The sequence below is a fragment of the Haliaeetus albicilla genome, chromosome 20 (assembly GCF_947461875.1).
Source record: "Haliaeetus albicilla chromosome 20, bHalAlb1.1, whole genome shotgun sequence".
Classification (NCBI taxonomy): domain Eukaryota; kingdom Metazoa; phylum Chordata; class Aves; order Accipitriformes; family Accipitridae; genus Haliaeetus; species Haliaeetus albicilla.
The window spans coordinates 25,800,787-25,825,725 of record NC_091502.1 but is presented as its reverse complement, the minus strand read 5'-3'; the positions used below and the strand labels follow the sequence as shown (position 1 = coordinate 25,825,725).

The 24,939-nt window shown below is 45.2% G+C and overlaps 1 protein-coding gene across 4 annotated transcripts in view; it reads left to right on the top strand.

Annotated features, from left to right (window-relative positions):
- The window catches only part of GDPD5 (glycerophosphodiester phosphodiesterase domain containing 5), a 169,108-nt gene that overhangs the window by 97,594 nt on the left and 46,575 nt on the right, over positions 1-24,939 (top strand). For all 4 annotated transcript variants that reach the window (XM_069808635.1, XM_069808631.1, XM_069808633.1 and 1 more), the window contains exon 3: positions 21,737-21,840. In XM_069808635.1, coding sequence (XP_069664736.1) covers positions 21,737-21,840 — 104 coding nt within the window. The remainder of the gene's footprint in view (positions 1-21,736; positions 21,841-24,939) is intronic.

Here is a 24,939-nt window from a genome sequence, read left to right as displayed (position 1 = left end):
AGTTCCAGATTCAGGGGAGTCTCTCTAGCTGTTGCATTGTATTTTTATTATTATTAATTTCTGTTATTTTTCTACCATGGGTACTTTCAAGGCTACAAAGCAGCTTTGCTTGTGCATTTGTCATGTTCTGGTTAGCAAACTAGGACCATAATGAAAAGCCTCCAAAGACATATCTTCAGCCCTGTGGTTTTCCTATCTGTCTGTCCCTGGCAGCGGTGGCTGGACAGACCTCAGCTGAGGAGCAAGGCTGGTGCAACTTTCCAAAGTTTGGAAGCTGCAAAGGCTTGCAGTGTGCTCTGGCTGGTCAGATAGTCCCCGTGTTTGGGTAACATGCACCACAGTCAGGATTGTGGGAGGCTGTAGACACCACATTGGGTTCACAGGAGATGTGGAAGGGGAAATGGAAACCCTACATTCTGCGTGAACGCCTGAGTCTTGGCAGATGCTGGTCCAACCCTGGGGAAGAAGAGGCTGGAAACTACAATAGGTTTGCCCCTCCTTGCTTGCCTTTAGCTTCCATATAAATTTTCTGACTCATTAGACATCTCTGAGATACTCACTCTAATCAAACAAAATGTCTATGCGACCTCCAGCATCTATTTGTGCTGCTCTAGCCCATTGAGACAGGTTTGCTGCTTCAGAGAGCCCGATAAAAGCAGGATTTGCTAAGGCAAAATATTTTTTTCCTGATTTAACTAGATCAGCTTGGGCTGTGTTGTAGCAAGGAAAGTTGCTGAGTTTCAGTGAAATTTGGCTGTGCTCCTGAATTACTGTTTGGAGAAGTTTCTCCCCTTTCTCTCCTGTCTTCTCCATCAACCAGCCAAATGGATTGGTGGAGATATATCCCTTGGATCTCAATCTGAGCTGTTACTGCTTCCTTGTTTGTCATTGCGCAGAGTGGATCTTTCGCCTCCTGCTTCTGTATATACCCCTGCATAGATGAGTAAATGTTCTGCTTTGTGGGCTATTTTCTTAGCCAGTACAGAAAGATTATTTGGTTAAAAATATGCTGTTGGAGACAGATGCTCATGCTACAGAATTTTTATCATAAAATTAAAGTGAATCCTAAATGTAATAAAGAATAAAAGAAGGGAGGTGCCATGTATCACTATTTATGGCATTATGGTAATTACGCTTCCAAAGCAGATTTTTAATTTGTACCCTGCTAGAGTTGTTGACTTTAATTTATAATCCAATAAGCCTATAGATTGTTGCTCAAGGCAGGCATGTTATAGCAGGCCAAACCTAATAATTTAGAAGCAGTTTAGTAAGCTCAATAACATCTACAGAGCAATTGCTTTTATGGGCTGGTTTACCCCATTTGGCACTACCTGGTTTTGTTTCTAGTGTGCCACTGTCTTCTGAATTTATTGCCGCAAACCAAGAATAGCTTGTCTAAATTCTCTAGATGGGGGGAAATGAGCCTGTCCACGTGGTGATAGGACTTGCTTTCCAACATCTCTGTGCTGGAGAGAGGCGACTCTGAGAGGAGATTTAGGAATATATGCGAGATGATGGTGATGAAAGGGATGCTTGTGTACATGTCAGAGTGGGCTAATTTCTGCCTTGATTTATGTGTAGATCCTTTTTCTCTGTAAGTTTGTTGGCTGACAGAGCAGACCTTCCTTTGTTGCTCTCGAATGCTTTCTGAGAAGCAGCTTGGTAGAAGAAACTCCTGGGAATTTTTATGTTAAAGTGAGCGAAAAGTAGGACAGGAGTCTTTGTGCTCCGTAGGGAGCACAGCCAAAGCTTTTAGTCACCCAGACGGCATGGCTCTAATATCAGTTGAGAGTCTGGAGATGGTCAAGGTGCTTGTGTTATTCATAATCCAGTGCAGGGGAGACGTCTGCATTACACTTGAGGAATACAGCCCTTGAATGATCTGAAATTCAGAGAAGGGTGGGACTAGTTTGGCTGAGCCTGGATGAATGAAGGCATGAACCTTGCTCTGAAGTCATGTCCCGTTGCTTTCAAAGCTGTTTGGGGATGTTTAGCCCTTGCAACCAAGTTTTGTGAGTGCAGGGTGTCTGTGTGAGTCCTGCGGATCCCAAGTCCATAGCTGGTGCAGGGATGGTGGTTTTTTAGATGCTGCTTTGCACCAAATGGAACATCTGTCTCTCCTTTAGCAAGTGTTTAGTGATTCTAACCTAGGAAACCTCCCAAGTGATGGTTGTTTGAGGTATATACGTAATAGTGTCTATTGAAAGGGTGAAGCTGAGATACTTGGAAGAAAGATAGGCTCATCATACTGAGCCCTTGCTAGTCCATCGAAGGGATGCTCCATCTCAGTTGTAAGATTTCACATTTAACTGTGTGCCTGGACTTCCCTGCATATGACGGTGGAGTAGTGGGATGCTCAACTCCTTACTCCACCAGTGCGAGCAACAGGTTAAAGAAGAAAGCCCCTTATTTTTTGCTGTATCAAGCCCTGTGACAAAGCAGAGATGAGATTTCGGTTAGTACTGATTTTGTATACTCCATTTATTATCCAACCGTACACATAAAGCATTTTTAGTGTACCACAGAACTTAGATTTGATAAGGCAGAGTTTGTTTTTTTTAAATACCTGCCAGCAGAAAACTCAGAGTTCAACCTTCTTCAAGCTATTGTGTGATTCTGACATATTTATTTTATACTCTTTCTTGCATGACCCCAGGCAGCTACCGCATCTGCCTTGTGGTTTCCTACATACTCATCTGCTTGTGAAATGCCAATCACTGGGGAACACTGTATGCTAATAACTCCATTTTGCAGACAGCGTTAAGCATATCAAGGAGAAAAAAGATTTGGCCACAAGAATAAATCTATCGGTTCCTCTGAAGTCTAAATCATTCGCTGGAGGCCTCCTAATGCAGGCGATGTGCAAGGAGAGAGCTTCCGTCTGTCTGAGCACAACCCAAACTTCTGGACAAGAGTTGGAGGACCACCACCAGTGGGGAGAAAGCAGTGGAGGACCGTTTTCCCAGCCATTCAAACGATTGCTGAATAAATACTTCCAGTGAATAGTCAAGTGGCACTGAGCAGAACTGAGTGTAAAATTGGGCTGGGCTGGTTCTGGTCTTAAACTGCATTAACGCATGGGCTTTGGCCGAAAGGTGAGAGAATTTGGCTCATAGTTTCCCATTCATGCAACCTATGCCTTTGGGTATTTTGAAGTGAAGAGAGACCTTTTCATTCCTTTGTTGCATTTTTCAGGCATGGGTCTATCAAGCCAAATGGAGGTGGTGTGCTTGGATATGTCTTGGAGTACATGATATGAATTGTGTAAGGGACCAGCAAGCTCGATCTGCTCGTTTAAGTGGTCCAGCATCTGTTACGTTGGAGAATTGGCTAAACTGGATATTTTAGCGCCTGTCTCTGGCAACAGTTCTCTTGTTGGAAATACCAACATCTGTATGCAGTTCTCCCTGTGGGTTCCTAATTGGAGGTTTGGGAGGGTCATGTTCCACCTTTTTCCTGTCTCTCGCCTCCTGCAAGCTCAACTGTAAATTAGGTTGGGCTGTGGTCGCAGCCTGCTTCCAGGCTGCCGCCATGTGATTTATTAACCCCTTTTTTTTTTGTTTGTTTGTCTGGCATAGTGCAATCATTGCATTAGGCAGGACTTTTGGGAGGGTACTGGGCTGGAGAAATCAGTTCTGACATTTACTTAATGGATGAACAATCGGCAGAAAAGCTTTGCTCATCAAAGATTCATGCCCTTTTGCTGGTGGAAAAAATGTTTCTAATGCCAGGCAGGAACTGGCTCCATCTTTTTATCCTGTCAATCCTTTGTGTTACTCCCAGGGCTACTGGCCATGGCCAGCAAATGCTTTGGGAGATGCCCCCTGTAATATGAGACAGATAATTGAAAATTCATCTGTCTTTCAGGGTCGGGTTGATGGTGCTAGCATTCCTTGAGCTTTCAGCATCTAATGGAGATCATTTGGAGCTAGAATGTTGAGGGAGATGATGGAAGAGCCTTTGCCTGAATAATTCAGGCAGAGTCTGAAGACCGGTGGGGAACAACCCTGTGTTACTGGAAATCGCAGGCCCTGTGTGTGCGATTGCTGGTCAGCTGTGCCTGTCGGGGAGATGGGGCTCGGGGCCACCTTGCTTCTGTGACCAAAGCTCACAGTTCAGTCTGTCTTTGTCTTTTCTTTGTCACGAGTTTCCTAATAAAACACAACCAGTTTGCTATTAAATGTGACAAGAAAATTCAAAAGATTGCATCCCTTAGGGAGGCGGGAGCTACTGCTTATTCTTAGCTTTAGAGCCATTGCTTTTCATTTTATTTGCCTTTTCTGATAGCTGCAGCATGTTTGGTACTGGAGTAAGTCCAAGGTGAGTCTCCTCTGGAGCTTGTAAACTTAAACAGCAGACCCACCTCCTGCCTCTGCGCTTCCTTGCCTGGTTTTGGATAGGAAGGAACAAAGAGTCCTTGTGTATCTCTGCAAAATACCTGTCATATTCTCTTAGTTTATTTGAAGCATTAATAACCTGATGGCTGAAGAGTGATTTTTACCAGGTCTATAAAAAAAGTTGGAAATATGGCTTTGCGTATGCTACATTTAGAAGTTCCATCAGTCCCACTGAAATGGGAGCTGAGGTGCCGTAGATAATTTGGATATTTCCTGTGACAAAGAAACCCGATTGCTTGGACGGGTGTCCTGCAGGCAGACAGTTGACAGCCTCGTGTTTGGCTGTGGGTTTGTAAGTCCAGCTTTACTTTTCCATTACCCTGTGCTTTGTGTAGGCAATGCTGGCTGTATTGTCAGTATGAACAGTAAGCAGGCCATAAGCAGGTTTCTTATGCCTAACATGCCTTGATATAATTAGTTGTAATTATGAACCGTAACTGCTGTAGCTATTAATTATTAGGCATCCTGTCCTCACCAGCTGTTTCTTGCTCAAAAAATGTGGATGCTCTGAGATGCACTGAAGAGCTTGGGGCCCCCAAAAGCCCAGCTAGCAAGTAAAGGCAGAGCTACGTCCTGCTAGACCATTCATCCCCTAAAACATCTCCCTCAACAATACAATCTTCTACTTAGCGATTTTGATGTCAAAGCCCACAGAGGTGACAGATGCCTTTTCAGTGACTGTGCGGATAACCTTCCTGCTGTGGGTTTTGTTGCACAAGCAATTATACTCTTGCAGGGAGGAGAAATGGTTTGGAAAGCTTTTTTTGGGGGAGGCAAAAATTAAATTAATGAAAAATCCAATTTTTTTTTTCCTCTTTACTATGCATTTATTTCCCCTCATTATTCCTTCAAGTCCAAGATAATTGTCATGGTCTGAACAGAGTAGGGGGAGAAAAAATTGCTTCTGATAGCAATGTGGTCAGCAGCCCGTAGAGCATCTTGACTGTCTGCCAAGGTTCCCTTCCACCGTGTAACAAGAAATAGATTGAAGAGCTGCTTTTAAACTTCTGAAGTGGAAAAGAAGAAAAAGCCTGTGGCAACCTGCATGCCCACACTGGCTGCTCAGACTCTCTGCAAGGGTCTTTCATTTGAGGAAAGTACCTTGAAGGGTATCCATGTATTGAGCTGTTAATGCCTGGATGGGTTTCACCTCCCTGCTTCTCTCCTGCCACTTCCACTGAAGTTTTTATTAAGGACAAGATGCCTGATGAGGGTTTCTTTTGACTGTTTTAATGCCGACCTGGGAAGGGTTGGTGGGTGCAAAGGCTTGAGCTGGTCTCTGGAAACTCTAGATATTGAGTCCTACTGTCCCTTGCCCTGGTGCTCCAGCTTCTGCGCTTGTATGTCGGGGATATTATTGGCCTGTCTGCCAGGTTACCTTATGCCTTAAGGAGCTTCGTAGAGACCACAGCTTACTGTGGATTAATTGGGATGGAAAGGGAGCGGTACCCTCCGATGGATGTGGCAGCCTGTGGCCATTCCCTGAGGTTGTGCTGGGACAGCTGGGCTGATAGCCACCACTGCTCAGATCGTGGCCTTGTCTCTCCTGGTGTCCAGTAAGATATGACAATAAATTAATGCCATAGGAGAAACAACTTTATTCCCATTAATCACAATGGGGAGGGCTAATGAAAGACCAGCCAGATGAATTGTCTGGTTCAGCTTTCTAAAAGATGAGAGAGAAGATGGTATACTAGGGTCTGAGCTGCAGGGGTGGGATGTTGCTGTGATCCCCTCCTCTCCTTTTCCCCCTCTTGTTTGCGTAGCTTCATGGGTTGGGTTCTCCTCCTGCAGCTCAGATTCACAGCAAGGGGCTCAACTGTCAGGAAAGTGCCGTTGCCTGCCTGTCTGGGTCATCCACGAACTGGAGGTGGGTTTTATGGGTTGCAACACAGTGCCTAGTTGATGAAAACCGGCATAAAGTGGCAACACTTGATCTGCTTTCCCAGCCCACTCTGTGCAGGGAGGAGGTGGCACATCCACAAAACGCCGGTGCAGGCAGAGCCCTGCAGCTGTCTGCCTCTGCAATTGCACCCTTTCTCCCTTAGCTGCAAAAATCAACATTTACACCCAGGGGGGCCAGCCCTGCTCTTACTGAGCCGTTTGTCAAATATGCTCACAGCATTTTTGGCTCCTCTATAAAGAAGTCTGTTTTTATGCCTATAAAAGCAACTTTGTGAGCAGTTAATTTTTTTTTTAAACTCGTGGACAGTTGAGGAAGTGAGTAATGAATATATATATGTATTAGTCCTCTGGACATTTTAAATCTGTGGTAGTGTAGGGGAGAGCTCAAACTCTGCTGTTACTTATCACGGAGGGTGGATTGTGGCTTGACCTATGTCAAGGAACGACATTCCTTTGCTCCATGAGAAAGCTGGTGAAGGATCATTGAATGCAGGCTTTATACCTTGGTACGATGCAGGTTGTGCCTAATTTTGGGCTGAAGCAAATGGCTGCCTTAGTCACTTCCATAGCAGGAGAGAGGTTGTGTGTGGTTTTGGTAGGAGTATCTTTTGGGATGGTATTGCTGACACTGCGAGCGGTGCCTGTGTCATGGTCTATTCCTGGGCTTGGAAATATTTTTTACTAGCATCTATCCTAGATGTGGAGCCAAAAGCCATGTTTGTTGTCTATAAAATCCCAGGCTACAAGACAGTGATGCTTTGGGAATTCTTTCCCCACATACTTCCCCGAGCTGTTTTTCCTATGCACAATATCTGTCTGGTCCATCCGTCTCCTGGCCAGAACAGTGGCTTTATCTCCAACTTGCTAAATATCTATGTTGGGTTGTGCAAAGAGATTGTGTGAAAGCAGGTTCCTCATGCAAAATGTCCAGTGTCACATAGGAAAGCTGCAAGATTAGCGCTTTTGGCTGGCATATTTTACAACCAAAGAGCAGTAAACCAGGAAAAACCTTGAACTCTGACTGTCTGGGTTATTTTCAGTGTGAGCTCTTTTGAACTTCCAGCAAATGTCCTCTTCAGGTTCGCTTCTTAAAGGAGAGTGGAAAGTCAGGCTGGCCGTGATGCTGCTTTGAAAAATCTCGAGTACAGCAAGGTACAGAAACAGCAGTGTGGCAGACTTGCTATTTCTGCAACACCTTCCACTGGAGGACTTGAAGTGCTTTAATCAATGTGCAGCTCTTGATAAGAAGGATAATTATTCCTGTTTTTACAGAGTGAGAATGAGAGATTAAAATGCCTTTTCTGAAATTGCAAACAATTTTATGGCAAGGGAATGAACTGAGCTTTCTCTCCAAAGAGCATTCTCCCAGCATGCTTTGGTTGTCTCCAGGGGCACCCACTGGGCATCCCAGCAGAAATGTTAAGTTTGCTCTGATTCCGGAAAAGTGAATCGTTAATGTCCCTCCCCTGGGGGCTCTGTACCTCATCTCACTTGCAATGTCCTCTGCTCATTGCGTGTTTTTGTGCTTTTGCTGCAGATGGTCATACGGTAAATAAGGAGAAGAAAAATAGATTTAATTGGGCAGTACCGTTATTTTTGGATTTGAATAGTCATGTGCCGGCCTGCCTTTGGAAAGCACCAGGAGACAAAGCAGTTGCAATGCCTATTTCAACACATGCATAGAGCAATTGGGCTCTTGCTCCTGCTTAAAACAGGATGGAAACGACTTACTTCTCTTGTCTGCAAGTTGGCCGCCTGCATTTTAGTCATGGTGATGGGTAGTGAAAGGAAATAGCTGCAGGGGAATCTTGTGGCTTCCCTCTAGACAAGCGTGGCAGAATTGTTGTTATATAATTTGAATTTGCTATGCCAGAATTATAAACATCACAGAAAACGCCCAATTGCAACAACAGTGATGTGTGATTTGTCAGAGCTGCTGGAAAGTGGAAAGGGGACCTTGCGTAAGTCAGATCTTCAGCTTCTTTGCTGCAGCTTTTATTAGCCAATAATTTTTGCTTACTGTCATCATCATTTTTCTGCCTTCCGGACATTGATTTCTGAATAACACAAACATTTAGATATCTACTCCTTTATAGCTTCCGATGCTGCTGCCCTCAACTGGCAGGATAGCTGGATAGTCTGCCCTTCCAAATGCCGTTTTTAAGCTGTTGTCGCCTGTTAGTTGTGACCCTGATGGAAAGAGAAGAGCTTATGTGGACTTCCACGTGAGGAAATGTTCTGGCTTGCCTTTTGGCACCGCTTTTGGTGATGCTCCTGGTTTAGCTTCCTTCTTCTTCATCTGCTGGTGGGGGCACGGTCCTCTCTGCAGGTGGAGCAAAATGACCACTGTGAGACAAGCCTGGCTTTGGGGATGGCAGATTTCACGTGCATTAGCCCGTCCCCTTGTCTGGAGGTACCACGTGTTGGTATCTGTTGTTCGTATGAAGCAGGGAGCCAAGCAGGATTTTCCTAGACCCAAACGGAGTCTAACTGGGAGTGGGATACAGGACCCCTTTCAGATCGCCACTGCCAGGGTGGGCTTCTTGGTCATTCTGCGAACGGCTGGTCCTGCTTTCTTTGCATCTCTCCTTTGACTCTTCCTCCTTTCAGGTTGCAGGCTATTTATCTTTGCTTTTGAGGGAAGGTGGAAGACCTCATATTGATATCAAGAATGTTACCCATTGCCTCTTTTACTGTCAGGTGTTCGTCTTCCAGCACTGGCTAGTGATGCTCTTACCCTTTCAACCAGCAAAGAAATCCTTGGGGGTTTTTTTTGTGCCAAACATCATGACAAAGTAACATGTTTAGTGTTGGTTTGCAGACGTTTGCTGCCAAGAGTAAGATGCAGCAAGGGGAATAAATTGTCCAAAGAATCAGCTTACTGGCTGTTTCTTCTCCCAGTCTAGTCCTTTGCCCTTGAAACCATTTGACATCTGTACCAGACTACTTGGGATAAGACTATTTGCTTTGAACCAGAACAATTTACAACAGAATTCCTGTAAACACTCCCGCAACACAGTGATTCTTTTTAAATAGGGATAAATATTCAGTATTTATCCTATCTGCCATTCTTCCTAATGAAAGCCATGCTTATTAAACTCATAAACTCATAAGAGCAAAGAGCTGGAGGCACGTCAGAGCCTGGGATTAGACTGAGCTGGACAAACTGCAAAAGCAGTCTGGGGCCAGGACAGAAATAGGATCAACAAAGGCTAATGCAGAGCTTTTTTCCTCTGGCGTAAGTGATCTGTTGAGATGCAGGGTGGTTGGGCCATAGCTTTGCTGAAGGTATGTGGTGTTTTTAGTGACTACATCCTTTTCTAGGCCTGGTATAGGACCCATCTAGCCAAATGTCCTATTTCTAACCGGGGCCAGAAGCAGACAGCTAAGGAAAGACCTTCCAAAACCCCCAGGATGTGCACAAAACAATCCTCCTCCTGGAAATCAGTTTTTCTGAGATTTCTTGAGTAAGGGGTGGTACTGAGGCTGTTAAATTTAATAGCCTTCATTGGCTCTATTCTTAGTTAACTTACATAGTCCTTTTTTATTAAACCTATTTTTAATCTTAAAACCCATTGCCCCAGGATGTTGGTGCCTTAATTAAAGTGAACCATAAGCTGAATGCAAGTCAACAACATTATGTGCCTGCAAAAAGGACTATCATGAGACTGGAATGCGTTAGCAGGAATAACATCCTCGGGAGGTATCGAGCATGCGGTCCTCCTGCTGCTTGATGCTGATGAGAGCTCAGCGGGGATGCTGTGCCCAGCAAGGTGCTCCGCTTCAGGCAAGGCTTGGACCTTATCTAGTTGGTCTGGGCAAGAGTGATGGGCTGTGTTTGTTTTTTTTCTAGATGAGCCTCATCAGTAGAGACTGACAGAGCTGGACCTATTTAGACTAGAAAAGATAGCTGCCTCCCTTCGCCCTCCAAATATGCAAATCGTTTGGTAAAGAGAAAGGGAGTAGCGCCTCATTAGCGTCAGTAATAGGTTTGTAATACTCGAATCCTTCCATTGGTATGGGCAGAAACACTGGGTATCTCTGGTTATGTTGTTTGCGAAAGATCCAGTAGATTAAAACCACATTGTCAGGAGCTGTGGAAGTAAATCGTGCTGCGGGGGGTAGATTGGGGAACCCCTATCACTCTGTGCTCTTTTCTCACGAATCAGAGGCTCCCAGGGGATTTTTTTGTTTACCTCTGCGCTGAATGAAAGCCGGAGGATGTAATTGCAGGAGGCAGGGCTGGTCCAGGACATTATTATTACTGCAGAAAGTCCCCTGGGGCCACTAATAGCCAGAAACAGCCCTGGCTCCAGCTGTGCACCGTCTCTGGAACGGCGCAGGAATTCCCGCTGCAGCGCCGTCGTCGAGAGTTGGCAGCGTTTTTTGTGACGAACGCAGCTGCTGGGATACGGTTAGGTGCTGCCTCTGTTCAGTGAGGTACACCTGGAGAGAAACTGGTCCTCTGTAATGGCAGAGTGTGGCAGGGAAAGAGGGGGCAGGCAAGTATGGGTTCTCCCTTAGTTTGGATACCTTTATCCCTTTGCTTGCTGTCTGGGCTAGCAAAACTGCCCAATTGCTCCTCAACTTCGCAAGGCTGCAAGCCCTGAAGCCTGCAGGGAATTAGCAGTCCTGCCTGATGAACCTTTCTGGTTGTGTTTTTGGAGGCTGGGAGCCGAGGTGTTTTACAAAGTGTAATAATGTTATTTTTAGCGATTTGGCTCTCTTTTTGTTGCATCTGTTGATCTACAGTTCAATTACGGCGGCCCCAGCAGGAACGCATATTTCAAGAATATGTTCTCTGCCACTTTCTTTGACCTGCTAAATTGAATTGTAAATGGAGCATGTCACAGCTCAGAAATCTCCATTCATGGTCTTCTCTAACAAAGTGTGCAGAGAGCTATTAGCCTAGTCTTTACAATAATCAAATAAGATATGTCTGAGATGTGCAATGACTTACTTTAGGAAGCATCTGGTTAGCTATTGAAGCCTCGGCAGCCAGAATGGCAGGAATATTTTTTTCCGTCTTCAGATCCATTGTCTGTTAGATCCAATCCCCCCCCCTTTATTTATTTATTGGCACATGCCTCTTATGCAAGACCACAGCGTGTTACCTAGGAGTAATGAATCAGCCAAAACCTTTGCAGCGTTTACGAAGTGGCCAGACTGGCTCAAATCGGTTGTGTTGACAGATGTATCCTTCCAATTAGTCCATCTCCTACCTGGAGAAGGCTGTAGCAAATGGAAAAAAGTCCCATACCTTATGAGATTCGAAGTACTAAACAAAGATGGGGAGAGGAGAGAAAGTTGAGGATGAAGAGTAAAAAGCAAGAGCTGGAGAATGTGTTCAAGTGGAGTTTTGCACCAGATGTTCGTGGTCATGGTTGTTAGATGGAGATGATGAAGCCTTTGGACAGATTACAAAGTACTATGAGAGCGCACCGATGCACTGGGGAGTCCCGCAGACTGCTGCCTACGCTCTCTTGGATTCACAAGTCTTAAATCCAACAGAGGGATGAAAGACTCATCCCTCTGCAGCCTGTTCCAGGTGAGGGAATTGAAGCCTGGGCGCCTCGATTCTGTTCCTGACGTACGTAAGGTCTGGTAGGTCAACATCTGCTAGTCAAAGATATTGATTTGCTCACTTAAATGCTTCAGATCCTTGGAGCGCAAGGTACTTTCCCTTTGTTACATCCCTCTGCGATATGAGATTCAGCTATTGGATGTACTCTCGGCAGTGAAGGCTGATTGCATCCTGGACTGTAATAGTGACAGCGCAGCCAGCAGCTTGAGGGATGTGGGTTTTCCTCTCTGCTGACGCTTGAGAGACCACATCTGAGCACTCAGTCTGGTTTGGGGCTCCCTAAAACCAAGGCAGGCAATGACAGAGGGAAGCGAGCCCAGTGGGGCCACCAAACTGGTTGGAGCTGGAGCCTGGGACGTACGAGGAGAGGCTGAGAGCTGGGGGTGTGCAGCAGGAGAAGGGAAGGGGGGACCTTACTGCTCGCTGCAGCTATCGAGGGGGCGGCTGTGGAGAAGAAGATGGCTCTTGGCACGAGGCAAGGGACACAAGCTGCCTCAAGGGAAATTCCCGACAGGCAGTAGGAAAGTTTCTCCCCATGAGGGTGGTCAAACCCTGGAGCAGGACCCAGAGGAAGGTGGGAATTTCCATCCTTGGAGCCATTCGAACCTTGCTGGGACATTGCCCTGAGCAACCTGCCCTCAGCTGGCCTTGCTTTGAGTGGGCGTTTAGAGCAGAGCCTGCCAGAGGCCCCTTGCTGCCTCATTTATTTTATCTGTAAATGTTTATTGGGGTCTGCATTTGATCTCTGAGACTGATCAGAGCTAATGAGCTCAAAATCAACTGGGGTGGAAAACTGTTCGTATTTATAGTACGCAAGTAGCTGTTTTAAGGACTGTGCATTCACATACCATGAGTTATTAATGAAATTTTGTAATTTCACAGTAGGAACCGAAGTATTGTGTACGCTGATAAAATGCCTCAGCTGATATTTGTTCTTGTTTATCCTCAGTTCCCAGTTCTAATGGGTGCAGCTGGGAGATGTAGTCATCTTTCATCTTCAGCAATGATTTAATAACTTGCTTGAAGATTTTCTTTTGTTTGTTCGAATGAGGTCCAATTGGGTAATCCGGAAATGAAGCATCATGCCATCAATTTTTCTTTTGTATTCGTTGGATAAATGTTAGCTTGCCTCCTTTCTGCTCTAAGCTAATACTGATAAATGCCTGCAGGAAATTGATTCTTGAAAATGTCAGAAAATACTGTCGTGAAGACTCACTAGTAAACTCTTCATTGTATCTGGGAGTAAATTTAAACAACCTGAAAACACACTTGAGTAATGGTGGTGCACCAATTCGAGTCCAGCTCTTGAGGTAGACAACAACATCCATTTATTTGCTAAAGGCAGGTGCCTGGGCTGGTGGGTATTTAGGGACACAAGCATGGCGTGCACTGCAGGAAGATAAAATACCTTTTCTGTCTTACTGAATTTGCAAGTCTCAGGGCCTGGTTGTATTGGATATCTCTGTGAATGCTGTCTGAATGTGAAGCCTTCAGCACGGACATTTACAGTGTCTTGTAGGAAAATGATAAATATCTTGTGGCAGGGAGATGGAGATGAGATTCATCCACAGGTCGCCCACCTGCTCTGGTTAACGTAGCTTAGCTCTTCTGCAAGCTCTGCGTTTAAACTGGTTGGTGCTTTCTTCTGGGGTGAAGGCTTGGATTTAAAAGGAGCGATGGGAGGAGGAGTGTTTAGATGTATGGTGATGGGGCCAAGAGCAGAGGAGGGATTCAGGGAGACCTCACCATAGCCTGAGGGAAGCCTCTGGACACCTGATCTGTGTGGAGCTATGGAGGTACTGCCGTAATTTGTTTGAAGTTACTGTTCAGTCTAGTGGTTTTGAAGTATTTCTAACAAAATCGAGTAACCCTGGTTTGTTCCTGGATTATACTTGCTTACAATTCTAAGGATCTGACCAGGGTGTATTAAATCAACCAAGTGGTCTAAAATAGCCCTTGTCTAGAGCTCCTGGTGCTGGCAGGGCAGAACTGATGTAGGATGGTTTTCCTCAACTATGGATGTGACCTGTGGTGGGGAGAAGACTGGAGCCAAGAAAGCATGGACCCAAGGTTGAGTTGCATACAAATAAAAAGCAAATGAGATTGGTGGCTAGGGTTATGATAGGCTGGTATTCAACATGTATGTAACTCAGCATGTAACATCACCTTACCATGTAACATCACCTCTCCAGACTTCTGGGTTTTCCCCTTTGACTTTTCCAAATTGCCCAGTTTGCAGCTGCAGTTGTTCCAGTAGCATGGCTGGATGGGTGGAACTGGAGAAAGATGCCCACATTTGATTTTATGTTTTTGTGTGTGTGTGTGGTCAGATCCACGTGCTGTTGTTCTCCATCTGCTTGTGCATGTCCTGACCGATGCGCTGCCAGGTTTTGGCAGGGCTCAGTCTCTCTCCGGTTTCCTCTGAGCAGAAATTCCAGCCTCAAGCTGAGATGCCCTTCAGCAAGAAATTGCTTTAAAATATTATATTTCCTATAAAAGGCTTCTGTTTTTCACAACTGGAATTTTTCTGACAAAAAAAAAAGGGGAGGGGGAAGACATTGTCAAAAAGCTTCTTCCTGCTCTAGTTTGATTTTGATTTACTTATTTAATTATTTTTAATGAATGAACAGGAGGTTTACTGTGTTTGGGAGACAGAGAACGGGTAGGGTCTGCCACCGAGACCGAAAGCCATGAATTCCCAGAGGCGCTTTGACTTGAACAAGAGCCCTCTTCATGTCAGATGACTGGCAGTTCCAGAAACCAGCCTGTCCCTCCGACTGCTCCTTCATTTCTAACTGGGAAGCACAAGCTATGCTGGGACATCTGCCACCTTGCGTGGGTCACCATGGTCCTGGCTCGACTGGTGGTATTTGCAGAGATGCTGGAGGGAGCAGGCTGAAAGTTGAGACCGTTTAGCACCCTTTGTACGCAAAGTTACCGTGAAAATCCCCTCCGGTCATGGGGAGTGGAGGTGGAACGTGTTTCTATTAATGTTGGTGGAAAGAGATCTGTGGGTTGGATGGTGGGGAGATATTCACACCGTCTAGTTGTAGGTGTTGAAAGTGAGAAGATGGTTTTAGAGGCTCTTTATATAGCCAGTGAAGAGGGCCAGCTTCCTCCAGAGCAAATTTAGATCATTTAATCAAAACCTTTGTTTGGAGCAAACCTTTGGTTGACTGTACATGGAGGCTACTACAGCCTTACATATGCATAGATAATAATTCTTGTTCAGGGTAGCTGTAGATAAATACACTTGCTATTTTTTCAGTGTGGAGTGACTTCTGCATTTTTTCGGTAGCTGGTTATATTAATTAGAAACAGGCTTACTGTCTCTGATCACAGAAACCTCTGACCAAAACACAGATCTTATCAGCAGGTGAAATGGAAAAATAATTTTAACTAACTTGTTAGGTTGGATTACTCTACAGAATGTTTATTATAACTCAGTCTTAATGTGGAGAAGCGAGTCAGATGTTTTTCTGGCTCTGGTTTGCACTGACTTTTTCCAAACATGGGACCATGCAGCACTCAGTTTTTGCATTTGGAAAGCCAGATATTTTAAGAGGAAGGTTGAAAGAAATACGTATTTAAAAGAAGGAAGGGGATTTCTGAACAGTTTTGGCACAATAAACCTCGGTTCTGCTCGAAGTAGCAATGCGACAGGGAGGGAGTCTGCTCTGCCAATAACATTTAATGACAAGTGATTTCCTGGTGCAGTGTGAAATAGAAATTAACAGCCAAGAGGAATGCAGAATTGAAAGGGAACTCAGTTTATCCACTTCCCTGAAATAATGAATCTAGCAATAAAAGATTTTTTGGTTCAAAGCCAGAGTGGAGGGAAGTGAATTGGAGTTTTTCTATTGATTTTGGTGTGCTCAACTGATCCTTTTTGCTGCCCTTCAGCCTCCCTGCCGTCACACTGTCTTTCCGTTTGGTAGCAGATGCTACCCATCTTTCCTGTCTTTGCTCTTCAAATGAAGGTTGGGTCTTTACATAGGGGTCTGTGGTGAAGGGCTTTTTTTTTTTCTTTTTTTCTCTCGCTCTGTGGTTTAGGGTTTTTGGCTTCTCTCTGTAAATGTTAGTGATCTTTCTTGATTTGAGGCCCTCCAGGCTAAGGGAGCTTTAAGTCTGAAGGGAATTAATAGTTGTTTGTTTCCCTCTCTTGCTTTTTTTTTGCGTTTTGCTGTTTGAGCCCTTCTTTTGAAGAACTGTCTTCTGTTTTATTCAATGTTGTTAAAAGACCAAGGCACCTGTAGGCCTGACTCACTTGAATTGTGAATGCAGCTTTATTCTTGTCTTCTTTTAAGCCCCCTTACACTCTCTGTGAAGGGTTTACATGGGGCGTTGTGAAAAAGAAAATTATGGTACTCCACTTGTTCCACTTATCTGACTTAACCTACTGTTTGGAAGAAGTTTGTTTCCTCTGACTGGCCTCAGTGGTGCCTTAGTGTAAAGTTGTTAATGTTTCCTGGCTTTTAGTCTTTTAAAGAAAATATCTCTTAATCAGGAAATCTGCTTTGGTCTGCATCTCCTTGCTTCCAAGCAACCCCAGCCTCACGCCTACATTTAAGGCCCTTTAGGCGAAATCCTGCTGTGGTTTTGGCTGCTCTGGGAGAGCTCTGGGCACCTACTGCCACAGAGGGTTTGATGTGAGCGTCGGTGCAGTCCTCACAGTTGGATGCGAATCAAAAGGGGGACTGTAAAAAAAACCTGTTTCCATTTGTGAGCTGCCATGATGAGCTATACTGGTATAAACTGGGGCGAGCTCACAGCAGTGGCATTGACTTCCTTCACCGGAAAGCTTCCAGGGATGCACAAGTTGGACGGGACCCAACTTCGCCCACGTTGATGGATTGCTGGACTGTTGTTTGCTATGAGCTAATGGGTGGAGGAATGGAGCCCTAATCCATCCAGCGCCGGCATTTCCTCTCACCCGTTCACGGTTCGAAGCAGGCTTCTCTCCTTCCAGGTCATTTTGGAACTCGACGTCGCTTCTGGATGCCGGAGGCGGTGGGTTTGCTGCCGAGGGGCTCCTGCAGTTTTCTCCCGAGGTCAGGAGACGTAGGCGCATCTCAAGGGGGCGAGTCCGGCTGCTCGCTTGGGCTGAGCTGACGGAGCTCTGCAGTGACCGCCGCAGGTGGAGGGGAGGGTATTTCGGGACTGGAGTCAACTGGGGTGACTCCGGTTACTTCAGTGAAGCAAAATGTTTATGCTCTGCTTCATCCGTAGGCTGCCAGCAAATCAGCTGGCTCTAGCCTTGGGTTTTCTTGGCTTTAATGGAGCAGACCTTGCGCCAGCAGTGTACTGTCCCTTCTGAAAATGCAGCTTCTTCCTCCAGCCAGGCGCAAAGAAAGGGCGAGGGGGGCAGCTTAGCTCATTTCACAGCATTTCAGTGACCTTTGGGGATATACGTAGGAGTAAATAGGCAATTTAATGTGGTTTCACATGTTGTACCTCTCTGTTTTGCCTATATGCTCCACGCAGGGCTTGGGACATATTTTCTGATAGACCCAGCTTAATGACAAAAATTTTTAAACCTCAGGGAGAGGGGCACCTGTAAATGCAGTGACAGCCACTTCTGAGCGATGGAGTCTCACGCTGGGCAATCTTGATTTTAACATCTTGAATGTTCTTTCTCTGTTCTAATTCTGAATCGCATTCTATTTAGATCCTGATGCTGTGCTGACCTGCTTTTTGGGAATATAATTGACAATTTGCTGATCTAAAGGCTTGATAAGGGTTCATCAAACAACTTGTCAAATGGACGCGGTTCTGGCTTCTCTAGAACGGCACAGCCTTGAGTTGTGTTCGCCCCATAATTCAGCAGGGAATAGCTGTGGCAGACGAACGTGCATTAGCTCTGCACGTGGCTAGTTTTAGCAAGTGATCACTTTCTAGTGACAGCCAGGGACCTTCCTCTAAATAAACTTTTTAAAAAGCATGGATTTGTTGGTTGAGGAATTTCTTTGGTTTACAAATGGTATCGCGTGAAGAGATGTCTTCCAGTGTTATGTGTCATCAGCTAGAAGGTAGAAATGGGTGAGAAATCTCATCGCTTCTAATATAGCAAGTTTGACTAAATTGTAATAGTCCCTGTAGGAGGGGTAGGTGGGAGTGTGTGTATGTAGGTGAATTTCATAATATCTCCTATAGATCTTACAAGAAATAAAATAATCTTCCTGAGCTGCTCTGCTTTCCTGCACCACCAGTGCCAGGTGGTAAATAATGCTGCGGCCTTCCTCTGGGTTGGAGAGGTGCAGCAAAAGTGGCCGGCGCGGACTTTGGTTAGCCAAAACTAATCCCCAAATTGGAAAATTTCTGAAAACATGAATTTCAGGCCTGTTTCAAACAAGTAAAGTTAAAATTTGCAGCACAATAGCAGGTAAAATTTGTGAGCCAACTTCACAGTTGAATCACAAACCATCTCTTTCTGTGGCAAGTTCCTTTAATTTGTTTTTTTTTCTTTTTTTTTCCCCATCATCCCTTACTTTGGAGTTGGTTATGTACCCCTGACAGGGTGGGGATTGGGGATGCACAAAAGTGGTGGAGAATGTGGATGAAATGCTGATTTTTTTGTTTGTTTTGTTTTGTTTTTCTTTAAGGATTCTGTGATTTAAAAATATTAGAAAATCACTGACAAACTGCAACTTGGTAACATGTCTGTCTTCATTTGTTTCCTTTTGGGGGCTCTTCTGGTTATGTCTGTAGCTACTCTTGGAGTAAGAAATCTTACTCCCGTTGCTGGAGTGGCCGCATAATAGACCTGAGATCACAAGCACAGTGGTACGTGTAAGATGCCTGTATTTGAAAGTGCTTCTGCAGTGCAAAATCTTCAACCTGTGCCGGATCCTTTAAAATATTCTCACTTCAAAGTCACTTTTCTTATTTTAATTGATACTCTCGCTATCCTTCTTTGGGCTGTGGCCATCTCACTGGGTGTGCTCTGCAAAGATGTCGTTTGTCTACCAGTTGGCTTTTTTTGAAGTTAACTGAGCGCATGGTACGTGTCTTCTGGCCATTTAGCTGGAGGAAAAAGGTGGCTCTTCATTTATTGTTTTCCTTTAAAATTAAATGTCGGTATAACGAGGTTAATGCTGTTTTGTGCCATTCTGTAAGACATCATGGCTACCTCCACATTAGTGAGTAGTGTGGGTGGAGAGAAGAGGTTTGTGGAAGGACATAGCTGGTGCTGAGATCCCAACATCCATGGTCCCAGCATTTCGGAAGTGATGGTGTGCTCACTTAGGACTAGCTTGAATCTGGTCCGGTGGACTGGGTGCCCGCTGGTAGTTGAGGTGCATTGGGTTCACTCCTGGAGCGCATCTTCTGGTTTAGCTTCGCCCAAAGCCCTTCAGTGATGTGAACCAGAACACAGAAAGCAGGACAAAATGGTGAGCTACTTCCAAAATTCATCCTGATAGGAATGAAGGTGCTAATCCAGATGTGCTTGGTCAGGTTCATTTGCAGGACAATACTGTGTGCTGTGTGAGTGGGGCATGGTTAAGCTTAGTACAAGTAATTGGTAACTAGTGAGCATGTTCATCTTATCCCAGTGTGAAGAGGGAGAAACTGAAAGAGAAGAGGGGGGAAGGGAACGTTTTCTAGAAGAACTGCCAAAAATTTCAGTACTGACATTCTTATAAAATCTCATGGAGCTGAAAATACGGATGGTTTTTCAAGCACCTTCAAACTTGCTAGTGGTTCTGCCTGAATTTCTGTAGGTGAAGTGGCATGGTTTCCCCCACCTACTTGTGGCTGTGATTGAGTGATGGGGATGACATGATTTTAAGTCTTTATTTTTGGCAGTAGAGGCTTGAAGCTGTTGCACGTTGCAGATTTCACCTTGCTTTGAAGCGTGTGGGAGCTTGCAAAGCAGAGGCCTGTAAAGCTCTTCTGATGAGGAGCTATTGGAGGGAGGTTTTACAGGTCCCAGGCTAAATCCAATATATTGTGCATGTAGGTTCAGATGCTGGTTCGGTTTGTGCTGAATAGCATCAGTGGTGCTGGGAAGATGTTCCCTGTTCTTCCGAAAGCCCACCCAGAACTGTGCTTGAACTCACTGAAGTATGTCAACCCTTGAAGAATTTGACTGGGTTTTCAGAAAATCAGTCAGGCAAATATATCTGGCAAGTGCACCATCAAGGACAGACCAAAAATAGGTTTTGGAGAGCTTGACACAAGCTATGCTACTTGCATGTAAATGTAGCGGGGAGGTGTGTGTGTAATATATACATATACTCTCTAAGCTCATGGCAGAGCAGTTTGGCCATGTGGTTTTGAATGTACTCAGTAGTTGCACTGTAGAAGTCTGTACCTCTTTCTGTTCCCTTTTGCCCCATATATCTGGAGCAAAAGGCCCCTGATGGGACTTAGGCACCTGCTGCTACTGAGGTTTGAAAGAAGTTGGCTAACAAACTTGAGCTGAGCTTAAAAAAATGTTTTAACCATAACCCCAGCCAAGAATTAGGAATTTCTAGCAGAAAACATCATTTTTTTTTGGCGCAGCAAAAATTAAATAATTCCAACCCTTTTTATTGCTTTCTTTTGGCACTTTTTGTAAGACGGAGCATACAAGGAAGAGCTGTATCACAAGATTGGTATCCAGGGTGATGCATGATGAAAAATAGTCAATACACAGTTGAGTAAATAGCTTCAGCCCTTAAGATGGAAAGGGAAGGCAAAGAGTAGTAGTGTTTCTTATATCACCAAACCAGTGTTTATATTGGTTACACTGTTTTGCATAATTGAAAAGCCATGAGACAGTTCACTAGAGAAAAGGGCATTTTCAAAAGAGATTAATGCTGTGCTCAGGGTCTGGAAGGAATTTATAGTAGTGGAGTTGTTCATACACTTTTTCAATTTTCATCCCTTCTTATTGATTCTGGGAAGAGAGGATTCATTTGAATATTTTCCATAAAGAATTTATTCCAGTGTTTTTTTCCAAACAGACTGGATGCTAGTTGAAACAGAAACATGTGTGGACTATTTAATGCCTGCAGAGTAAAACCAACAAGGAGCGCGTGAAAATGGTGCTGGTTAGGGACAGTTTTCTTGCAACATTGTTCTTTACATGGATGTCCTTGTGGTTTGGGATTTTACCCATGCTATTGGAGCAGGGCACTGACCAGATGTTTTAGGCATATTTTTTTTTGGGGGGGGGTGGTGGTGTTCAGTATTATTTGAGACATTCATTAAAACTAAATGTCAGCACAAATCTCTTTCATTTGATGCTGGTGTGGTCTCTCGTCCTGCCATATTATTTGCAAAACACTTGCATATGTGGTGGTGGTGGGAATAAATGTTGCGGGTGGGTGGTTTGGCTCTTCAGGATCTGGGTGCCCTGGGGGAAGGAGTAAGGGTTCATATGTCTGTGTAGTAGTAGCATCACTAACCTGCTGCGTAGTCTTTGCCATGTGAGAACTACTCAGTCACTTAGGCTGAACCAATGAGAGAGTAAGATGCCCAGATGCATCCCTCACATGTGAATAGAAAAGTTAATTAAAAAATTGCCTCAAGAAAATGCAAACCAAAAAACCAAACCCCCAACCAAACAAAACCCACCAGTTCTGTATCCAGAAATGCCCCCCTCGTCCCACATGCCCTGAGAGCTGGAGAAATGCTGTCCCAGCCCTACATAAAATGGATGTATATAAGTGACCCCTCTGCCCAGAGCTGGGGACCAGGGGCGCATCTCCCACCTCCCCCAGGGCAGAAAGGTCTTAAATCTGCCCTTGGAAATGTCTAGTTACTCCATCCAACCTCAACAGCTTCGAGATGAGATGAGGGAGCGGATGGGGCACTGGCCCTGAAAGAGCATAGTATTAACATTGACTTGCCTTTCCATCCGCAGTGGGAGCGCCTCTGGTTCCTCATCCTCACCTCGTCCTTCTTCCTGACCCTGGTCTGGTTTTACTTCTGGTGGGAAGTTCACAACGACTACAATGAAATCAACTGGTGAGTAGAGTTTCCCTGTTGCGGAGAGGCAAACCCTTAACAAATTGGGCTCCCATCGTACGCCTCCAAGAGCTGTTTGACGCTGCGTTGGATGTCCTTCAGATGGACTTGTTAATGACGGTAAAGGGAAGGCGAGGTGGGAGGTGAGGCTGAAGGAGACCTCCTGCCTGTTTTCGCTGATAGATGTAACGTGTCCTCACGTCTCCATTGCATGGCTGGAACGGAGCTTGGGGTAGGTGTGCTACCTGGTGAACAGCATTCGAAAACAGAAATGGTGCTGAAATCATGTGGAAGCTTTTTGGTGGTTGTTTTGTTTGTTTGTTTCTATGGTTGGCTGTTTTTGGAAGTGGCTAAGGAATTTGGCTGCCACTTTCCACAAAATAGAAATGATGGAAATTCAGCCTGAAGAAGACACGGGTGTGGAAAATTTTGCAAAGTTGGAAGGAGCTGAAAACAAGCTTTCCAGTGGGATGTGCTGGGGAGTTTAGGGTGTTGCCAGCTCCCCCCAGTGCTGGAAATTATTCTTCTTTTTACTCTCAGCAGCATCTTAAAACATTTTGATAGTCCCTTGGGCTCTCTTGCAACCAAACTGCTTTGACATCATCTTCTTGTCAAAGATAATATGTAAACTGTATTTTAAAACACAGTGGGTAGTTGATCCCTTAAATAAATCACTTGCCTTAGATGCTGAATTTGTGTAAGGGAGAGTGTTTACTAACTGAATGACGTGAGCTGTCTCCTCCTAGGAGTGTGGTTTTTCTCTTTGCTTGGACCCACGCTCTGAGAACTGTAACTGTCACCATTGCTCTTGATTTATTTATAATGATAGCATGAAAAAAATGCTTTTTTTTTTTTGACATGATATTTTGGAACTCCTCATTCTTTCAGTTTATACCTTCAGTAAGGGATGTGAGTGCTCCTAGTCCGCTCCAGTGCAAAGCCAAATCTGTCAGCTTAGAGTTGAGAAAGGGCTAAAAAATATCACGCAGATATGAAGCAAAGCCCTGAGAATGCTGTGAATGGGCATTGCAGCCACAGCACTGCAGAGTTTTGGGTTCCCAAATATTTGTGCAGGAAAGGGAGGAGATGTGCAGGTCTGCTTTGGGTGCAAGAGGGGTTTGGGCTTTAAAATGCTCACACACATCACCTGCAGACCAAAGCCCCTTCCCCTGCCATGCAACCCAGTGCTCAGGGTGCTAGAAGCACTTTTGGATTGACAGCACTGAAAAAGCAAGCCCTTGTGCACAACAGTCATGGAAGAGGCTCTCTGGGTGAAAAATAACAGGGCTACATCTGTTCAAGTGGTGCCATTCAGTGCTGAAAATCGGTCAGTGCTTTGTGTGTGCTGTAACCCCAATTAGATCCCTGCTCCATGCACTGGCACCAGAGGCTGAGAAGAGCAGGGTTTCTGAAAAACAGCCTGGAACGCTGCGGAAAGGCTGGGAGGATGATAACATGGGGTGAGGTTTTAATTACAGACATGCTGGTTCCAGGCAGAGAGGAAACAATTTCCACTGGGTCCGTTCAGGCTGAGCCTGGCCCTCTTCCCTCCCAGCGCAGATGTGTGGGCTCCATTAAAACAGAGCATTTTTCAGCCGGATGGGATGTAAAGGAGGTGAAAGCATCATTTTAGTCCCAAGAGGGCTGCGAGCCTGTTGCTGACGAGATACAGTGGGGTTCTGGCTCTTAGGAACCCTATCTGTGCTGTTCTTCAGTGGCTATTGCTTCTGGGCCGTATTTGTGGATGAGGTTTCTTTGATAATTGTTCCTGTTGCCTTCCTCTCTGCTCCACTGATTTATTTGCGAGCCATGACCTCTCTCGGACTAGAGGAAGGGCTCTTTTAGGGCAAACGCCATCTCTGCGGAGGACCTATCACACCGACCTACTGGTAGGGGCTTCCTGGAGGAACTGGGACAGAGAATTGCTGTCACATTGGTGTGATGAGCTGCTGAGCTTGTTCCTGTCCTCCAAGACTCATCCTTGCGAGCTTTCCTTCCTCACATCACGTGCAGGTACCTACACTGAACTTTTGTGGCTTGTCCCACTACAGCAGGTGAGGAAAGACTGGAGGCATCTGTCTGACCAGCCCCTCAAAGGAGGACTATTGCCAGCAGTAGACCAGGATGAATGAAGAGTTCCCCCCTCTCTGGGACTTGTTCCAGCACTCCACCACCCTCCAAGGGGAAGATTTTCCAGCCCAAACCTCTAAGGGCCATTTCCCCTTGTGACAGTGTCTGTCACTCTTGAAGAGTTGGATTTCATCATCTTCATAATTGCCTGTCAGACAGCGTAGGCAGCAATTAGATCATCTCGTAGTCTCTTCTCCGTGAGACTAAACAAGCCCAGCTTCCTCAAACTTTCCTAGGAAGCTGTGTTCCCCAGGTGCCTCACCATCTTGGTTGGGTAGTTCTGCATTGGATCCCCTACGTATCCTCCTTGAACTGGGAGGCTCAAACCAGGGCACTGCGGTGCTGGTGCCACCTCACCAGTGGTGAGCAGAAGTGGGAGCAACTTCCCTCGGTCTGCTGGCGACACTTCTCTTAATGCCACCCAGTAGTTTAACTTATTCACAGTGGAGGTACCCTGTTGGCTCATTCAGCCTCGTGTCCTTCATAACCCCAGGTCCTTCTTGGCAAGGTTATGAGCATGCTAATGTGAAGCCTCATTCTTCTAGTTGGAACTACAACGCGCTGCAATCGCTCTTTTCTGTCTTCTTTTGGCTGAAATGGTACTTGGAGCCTGAATTCATTATGATGTTCTGCGTTTCTTAACGCAGATGTGCAGAGCTTTGCTAAATGCTGCTGAGCAGCTGCCAGAGGTGACTTAAGAGGTAGCAGAAACCTACAGCTGAGTGTAGCAAACCCTGCTTGCGGTTCAGGCAGCGTGTTCAGGCTCCAGCAGTGGATGCACACATCTATGTTAAACCAAACTAACATAATTAAATTGTGGCAGTGGTAGGGTTTACCTACCTAAATGTGGCAATTTGACCTTTAAACTTGTAAAGACTTAAGGGACTATTCTGGGATTGAAATGGGCTTTAGAAAGACAAGGCAAAATTATAGCCCAGCACGTATTGCTGCAGGCTTTTAACCTTTTTC